The sequence below is a fragment of the Boleophthalmus pectinirostris genome, unplaced genomic scaffold (assembly GCF_026225935.1).
Source record: "Boleophthalmus pectinirostris isolate CB_2022bp ecotype Guang Dong unplaced genomic scaffold, ASM2622593v1 HiC_scaffold_2, whole genome shotgun sequence".
NCBI lineage: Eukaryota > Metazoa > Chordata > Actinopteri > Gobiiformes > Gobiidae > Boleophthalmus > Boleophthalmus pectinirostris.
In genome coordinates this window covers 9399133-9406632 of record NW_026571152.1, presented here as the reverse complement: position 1 = coordinate 9406632, position 7500 = coordinate 9399133, and the positions used below count along the sequence as shown (strand labels likewise).

Below are 7500 nucleotides of genomic sequence, written 5' to 3'. Positions count from 1 at the left end.
AACCTACAAGTGCCACACATTTATGAGAACTTCTGCAACAGACTCAGGAAGAACTTTCTGAAGAATATTTGATTTCTATTGTAAAAAGAACGAGCCACGAGTGTGTTCAGCTGTTATATCTGCCAAAGGTGGACACTTTGATGAATCAAAAGTTTAGAACATGTTTTGGTCAACAGTAAACAGTAAAAAAACTGGAAGTGTGGTGTTCTAAAATTTTACAGTACTTGAGGATTTATTTTGCTCCAGCATCTGTACTTTTACTTAAGAGACAAAACTGAGTGCCTCTTCCACCACTGATTCAATGCATCTTAATAATGAGTTATTCACATAACTCAGAGACCAACTATGCTAACAGTACACTTCCTGATTCCCAGACAATAAAACACTTTATAATAAGACTTATTTCGACCTCAAGAGCTGCTTATACAATATATCTGTACTGTACTTGCTCAAATACATGGACAAAAAATGGATAGAGGGCCTTTAATATTAGTCAGGCTGGCATCACCTAGTGCCTCAGCTCAATTTCATTTCTCTCCAGCGACTAGGTCAGGAATCAGAATACACTAGATGGTTTGCAAGAACCCCAGAAGTTGTAGATGGTGCACAGGCCAATCAGCGAAGAACTGTGAAGCCAGGATGTCAAACTCAACACCTGTCTGGGTCCCTTTTGTGGTACAGCACAACAGTAAACAAAGCGTCGAGATGGATGTAGATGAAGCCAGACATTCTGTGTTCGGAACGATTCCCCAGGATCCAGAATTTAAAGCCAGAACAAAGAGAATGTTTGGTGAATTTTATCAAGGGGAAAAACGTTATTGCCCTTCTTCCTACGGGATTTGGTGCATTACCTACGTCACGACCAAACACCAACGATTGATTAAATACAAAAAAAGTACTCGCCTACCATCGAGCGAACGAATCCTAATGCTGTCAGACTGTTTCCTGAAGAGAAATTGGCTGATGAATGAGGCTACTGTAATGTGGGCTGGACTGTTAAAAGTCTTATATCACACAAAACTGACTCTTTAAGTCATATTAGAATGTTGTTACCCCCTTAAAAACAACTGTTACAGACTGGCGTCCGTTTGCGTGTATACATTGCGTGCATTAATTGTGTCTGTTTTAGGCCGTGGTTGGTTCGTGTATAAATAGGCCGCCTATCAGTGGCGTGTTTTTTTGCTCTTGCTCCTGCGCTCACTACGCACCGCCTCGCCCTCCGCACACCTGAGCGCACGCTCGAAGCTATGCGCGCTTCTTTATCCTGGCTGCTCGGCACAGGCTGCACCATGCCTGTTAGCTGTTAGCCTTTTGTGTTTGACCTGGTGGGCCCAGCTGTCCTGTTTTCGCCTTTTGTTTGGTAAGGTTAGTTTGGGGACGTCTTTTTTTCCTTTAGTTCCTTTTTTTCCTTTTTTTTACCAGCTTCTACGGCCCTGTACGGGATTGGCCCGGTGCCGTCATCATTTTGTTCTGTTTGGTCGGCTCACCAGGTCCACCTTTCAGTTGATACTTTGGTTTTGGGCGAGGGAGGGGTTTTAGCGTTTTTAAAGTAAATTAAAATTAACTTAAAAATAAAAACATCTTTTAATTTGTAACCTTTTTGCCTCCTGTGTCCTCATTAATATGTTTGATCCACCCGGGTCGTAACAACAACCCTGAGTTGTGATTTGTTTAATTCACACATGTTTAAGTAATTCTTTGTCATTAGTCTGTCTACAACTCCACAGCTCAAAATGCTCTGTTCCACCTTGTGATGTCATGAAGTGGTAGTTTTCAAGTGAACAGCTCCTTTCTACGTTTTGTTCAGTAGAAATAGGTGACGGATCAAGAAACAACATTAGAACATCAGAAAATAGAGTCATATGGGCCCTTTAAGCTCCTTTAGGAAAAGAGTAGAAACTGTTTAAAATATTTAGTTTATGATTTTTAAAAAAACCCACACATATTCATTTTATTCTCGCGTGTGTGTTGTGAGCGGCGATAAAGTAACACGAGTAAATCCGAGGATCATTGAAACAGCTGTGGAGCTCCTGGCTCCTGGCTCCTCGCTCTCTTCAGTGCACTTTCAGAAACTCGGCCCGTGAAATATGACTGACCCAGTTCAAAGTCCACACAAAGAGACGGAGAGAGGGAAGAGACGAGTGGAGGGGTGGATACGAGAGAGGAGGAGGAGAGGTGATGAAGAGAAAGAGGGTGAAGAGGAGAGGAGAGAGATAAGGGGGTGAGAGAGACAGAGGAGGGGGAGAGAGTGAGAGAGAGAAGGGGGGTGGGGTTGAGAGAGAGGGGGAGCGAAAGAAAGAAGGTTGGGAGAGAGAGAAAGTGGGAGAGAGTTGGGACAGAGGGAGCGAGACAGGTTAGAGACAGAAAGACGAAAAGGGTTGGGAAAGGAAGAGAGAGAAAGTGGTAGAGGGTTTAGAGAAAGGTAGAGAGATAGAGACGGAGAGGGTTGAGAGAGAGGGAGCAAGAGGGGGAGAGAGAGAAAAAAAGGGAGGGGGTTTTAAAAGACAGGGAGTGAGAGGAAGAGAGAGAGAAAGAGGTAGAGGGTTGGGAGAGAGAGGGAGCGAAACAGGTTAGAGAGAAAGAGGGAGAGGATTTAGAGAGAGAGGGAAAGAGAGAAAGAGGGAGAATGTTAAGAGAGAGGGAAAGAGAGAGCGTAAGAAGGAAAGGGTTGGAAGAGAGAGAGAGAGGGAGAATCTTGAGAGAGAGGGAGAGAGAAAGAGGGAGAATGTTGAGAGAGAGGGAGTGAGAGAGAGAAAGAGGGAGAATGTTGACAGAGAGGGAGCTAGAGAGCGAAAGAGAGAGAGGATTTGGAGAGAGAGAAAGAGGGAGAATGTTGAGGGAGAGGGAGTGAGACCGAGAAAGAGGGAGAGGGTTTAGAGAGAGAGGGAGAGAGAGAAAGAGGGAGAATGTTGAGAGAGAGGGAGCGAGAGAGCGAAAGAGGGAGAGGGTTTAGAGAGAGAGGGAGAGAGAGAAAGAGGGAGAATGTTGAGAGAGAGGGAGCGAGAGAGCGAAAGAGGGAGAGGATTTGGAGAGAGAGAAAGAGTCAAGTCAAGTCATTTTATTTATATAGCACATTTAAAACAACCATAACAAGTTGCACCAAAGTGCTTTACAGCATGAAACACAACATAGTGAAAACACTAACACAAATATAAAATATATAAAATATTACATAAACAAGTTACTTAATGCATAAAAATAATAGTTTAAAAGCTCATGGGCTGTTAAATGCCATCTTGAAAAAATGTGTTTTTAGGAGGGTTTTAAAGTGAGATAGGGAGGAGCAAGATCTCAGGGGAAGAGGGAGGGAATTCCAAAGCTTGGGGGCAACAACAGAGAAAGCTCGACCTCCCCTGGTTTTGAGGCGGGATGGTGGGATGGACAGAAGGTTGAGCGAGTTTGACCTGAGAGACCGAGAGGCTGTGTGTGGAGTTAAAAGATCAGTGATGTACTGTGGCGCAAGTGAGTTAAGTGATTTAAAAACAAATAATAACATTTTAAAATCAATTCTGTATTTAACAGGTAACCAGTGGAGTTGGGCTAGGATGGGTGTAATATGGTCTCTCTTTTTGGAACCGGTGAGCGTCTGGCAGCAGCATTTTGGATTAACTGTAACCTGTTGAGGGAGGATTGTGGGAGGCCTGAATACAGTGCATTACAGTAGTCCAGTCTATTTGTTACAAAGGCGTGAATGATTGTTTCAAAGTTATTGCATGATAGGATTGGTTTTAATTTGGCAATTTGTCTGAGTTGAAAAAAGCTAGTTTTAACGACATATGAGATCTGTTTGTCAAAGTTTAAAAGTGAGTCCATAAAAACACCAAGGTTCTTTGCTGAACTGTGCAAATTTGTGGCAAGAGGTCCAAGGTCAGATGTGAGGGTGTCAGTGTTTGGTCCAAATAGAATAACTTCAGTCTTATTTTCATTTAGCTGGAGAAAGTTAAAGGACATCCAGTTTTTTATTTCCGCAAGGCAGGTATGGAGGGTAGCACAGGATGAGACATTTTTTGGGGAAACAGGAAGATAGAGCTGGGTGTCGTCAGCATAAAGGTGGTACTTAATCTGATGTTTTTCTCTAGGATTGAACCCAGGGGGAGCATGTATAGAGAAAATAAAAGAGGCGCTAAGATGCACCCTTGGGGCAGGCCGCACGTGACAGAAGCAGGGGTAGACAATCTCTCACCAACTTTGACTGCAAAGGATCTTCCTGACAGATATGATGAGAACCATTTTTATAAGAGGGAGAATGTTGAGGGAGAGGGAGTGAGAGAGAGAAAGAGGGAGAGGGTTGGGAGAGAGAGGGAGCAAGAGGAGACGAGAGAGAAGGGGTAGAGGGTTTGGAGAGTGGGAGCGAGATGGGGGAGAGATAAAAAGAGAGACAGTTGGGAGAAGGAGGCAAGAGAGAAAGAGGGAGAGAGTTGGGAGAGAAGAGGAGACAGAGAAAGAGGGAAAGGGCTGAGAGAGGGGGGAGAGAGAGAAAGAGGGAGGCTCTGGGAGGGAGAGGGAGCAAGAGGAGGAGAGAGGAAAAAGAGGGAGAGGGTTGTGAGAGAGAGGGAGAAAGAGAAAGGGGGAGATGGATGTGAGAGAGGGAGGGAGAAGAGAGGGGAGAGAGTTTGGAGAGAAAGGGAGAGAGAGAAAGAGGGAGATGGGTGTGAGAGAGGGAGAGAGAGAATGAAAGAAGGAGAGAGTTGAGAGAGAGAGAGAGAGAGAGAGAGAGAAAGAAAGAGGGAGAGGGTTGGGAGGAGAGAGAGGGACCAAGAGAAAGAGGGAGAGGGTTAGAAGTGAGAGGGAGCGAGAGAAGGACAGAGAGAAAGAAGGAAATGGTTGGGAGAGAGAGGGACTGAGAGAGAGAGAACGAACGTGAGGGAGAGAGAAGGAGAGAGAGATGGGGTGACAGAAAAAGGGGATAAAGGAGAGAGAGGAGATAGAGAGATCAAAAGCAGATGAGATAGAAGTAAGGGAGAAAAGAGATGGGGTGAGAGAGAGAGTAAGAGAGAGGGAGGAAGACGGGAGGATTGATGAAAGAGAGCTGAGAAAGAGAAGATAGAAAGGGGTAAAGTAAAGAGAGAGAGAAATGGAGAAAAAGGTGTGTCCGTATTATGAGCAGTGGATCTGAGGGAAGAAGTGGATGAGAGAGAGAGAGGAAGAAGGAGAAAGAGAGGGATTGGGAGAAAGCAAGTGAGGAGCTAGAAAAAGACCAAAAGCAGTGGAGAGAGAGGTGAGGGAGAGGGGAGAAAAGAGTGAGAGAGAGAAAAGAAAGAATGTTAAGTATCCATTATGAACATTGTGATCTGATGGAAGTAAAGGAAGAGAGAAAAGGGAGGTAGGAGAAGAGAGAGAGAGAGAGAGAGAGAGAGAGAGAGCAGAAATGCAGGAGAACTGTGTGTCCATCCAAAGAACATGTGTATCAGAGAAAGAAGGGAGCAAGAGAGATAAAAATAAAAAGGTGTGTCCAGCTGAAGACCATGTGTATCAGAAAGAGAAGGGGGGAGGTAGAGACAGAGGGAGAGATAAAAAGAGAGATAAAAAGGTGTGTCCATTTGAGAAGAGTGGATGTGAGGGAGGAACATTCCAGGAGCAGAGGAGTGGAGCTGACCACACACAGCAGCAGTCACACAACGAGGCACGCTGGAAAAGAAAAGATACTCTCTGGGCTACACTTACACTAGAAGTATCTATTGTGATCACTACTATCTATCTATCTCAGATCAATCTATCAATCTCTCTCTCTCTCTCTCTCTCTCTCTATCCATCCATCTACAGCAGGAGTTTTCACACACACACACACACACACACTCAGGCCTTTGAAGTAAATGCATCTATAGTGTTCCTGGCAATGATGAGTTTCAGTAACTGATCATTTAAATATTGTATTTTCTTTTCTCTTTTTTTTGCATTCATGCATTCAGTACATGCAAAAACAATTTTTGCAACAGCAAATAATTTCCAACTTCATGCAGACCTAATTGAGGTAACTTTTAACATTACTGAACATCAGTAGGACACCAGGACTAAACCAGGACCAGGACTAAAACAGGAAACCAGGACTAAACCAGGACTAAACCAGGTCTAACCTTGGACTCTTGGAGATCTTACACAGAGAGAGAGAGAGTCTGTGGAGCAGGGTGCCTGCAAAGCTCAATCAGGTGACGGCTGTGCTAAGATCAGCTTAGCTGGTTTAGTCCTGGTTCAGTCCTGGTTCAGTCCTGGTTCAGTCCTGGTTCAGTCCGGTGTCCTGGTTAGTCCTGGTTCAGTCCTGGTTCAGTCCTGGTTCAGTCCTGGTTTAGTCCTGGTTCAGTCCTGGTTCAGTCCTGGTTCAGTCCTGGTTTAGTCCTGGTTTAGTCCTGGTTCAGTCCTGGTTCAGTCCTGGTTTAGTCCTGGTTCAGTCCTGGTTCAGTCCTGGTTCAGTCCTGGTTTTAGTCCTGGTTCAGTCCTGGTTCAGTCCTGGTTTAGTCCTGGTTAGTCCTGGTTTAGTCCTGGTTCAGTCCTGGTTTAGTCCTGGTTTAGTCCGTGTGTATCGTTCCTTCCCAGTGGCTCTTTGGTGCCTCCCAGGGGAGGAGGACCACACCTTTTGAAAACCGTTGATCTACAGGATGTAACAGTAGCACATTTTGGAGTGTTCATCCACTGATCTAAGGTTGCCAGTTCGAATCCCGCTCTTGGGTCCTGGTCTGATCCAGGTCTATTGATCTATTGATCATCTATCAAATAAAGTAAAATGTTCTTAACTTAAGTGATTTTAACTTACCTAGATATTGTTTTTTGTTTTTTTTTTTGTTTTTTTTTTCAGTTTATCTAATCTATCTATCATCTATCTATTATTACTATCTATAGTTATGTTGTAAAATAATAATTTCTCTTTAAATGAACAGATGCATGAAGTGAATGTAGATGTTGTATTCTAACATCAAATATACTTGTTATGTATTCAATATATACAAAATAAAAAGCAGTAAATTGTGTCAGTAATGACTGTTTAATAGTTTTATTGTTGACAGTAATACTTGCAGTGGTGGAACATAACAAAGTATGAAGTGTAGTCATCAAGTATAATTAGGTACAATATCTGTACTTTACTTAAGTACATATTTAAGTGGATACTTTTTTCCTTTTACTTCACAACTTTCTACTCCACTACATTTTTGAACAGGACTGAAAATTAAAAGGATATTTTATTATAGTTTGAGCAAACACAAAACATACAAAATAAAAACAGTTAGAACAAAACTATTGATTAAATTGTTTCTGCTGACAAAATTCTGCCCAAATCTTCATTAAAATCACTGAATTTAAAGTTTTATTAGATCTCAAAATCTGCACAAAATATTTTCACTTTTTACTCTTAAAGAACATTTTTAAACAGGTACTTTAACGCTTTTACTTAAGTAGATCTTTTTTAATGTGATACTTTTACTTTTAGTTGAGTTTTTTTTTTTTTTTTTTTTCTCCAGTATCTGCACTTTTACTTTAAGTGGAGGGTCCGCCACCTGCTTGTCTCCA

The 7500-nt window shown here is 42.8% G+C and overlaps 1 protein-coding gene across 1 annotated transcript in view; it reads left to right on the top strand.

Annotated features, from left to right (window-relative positions):
* Positions 1-3377: 3377 nt before the first annotated feature.
* Positions 3378-7500, top strand: part of LOC129409416 (pleckstrin homology-like domain family B member 1) — a 58991-nt gene continuing 54868 nt past the window's right edge. The window contains exon 1 of the mRNA XM_055155386.1: positions 3378-3462. Coding sequence (XP_055011361.1) covers positions 3378-3462 — 85 coding nt within the window. The remainder of the gene's footprint in view (positions 3463-7500) is intronic.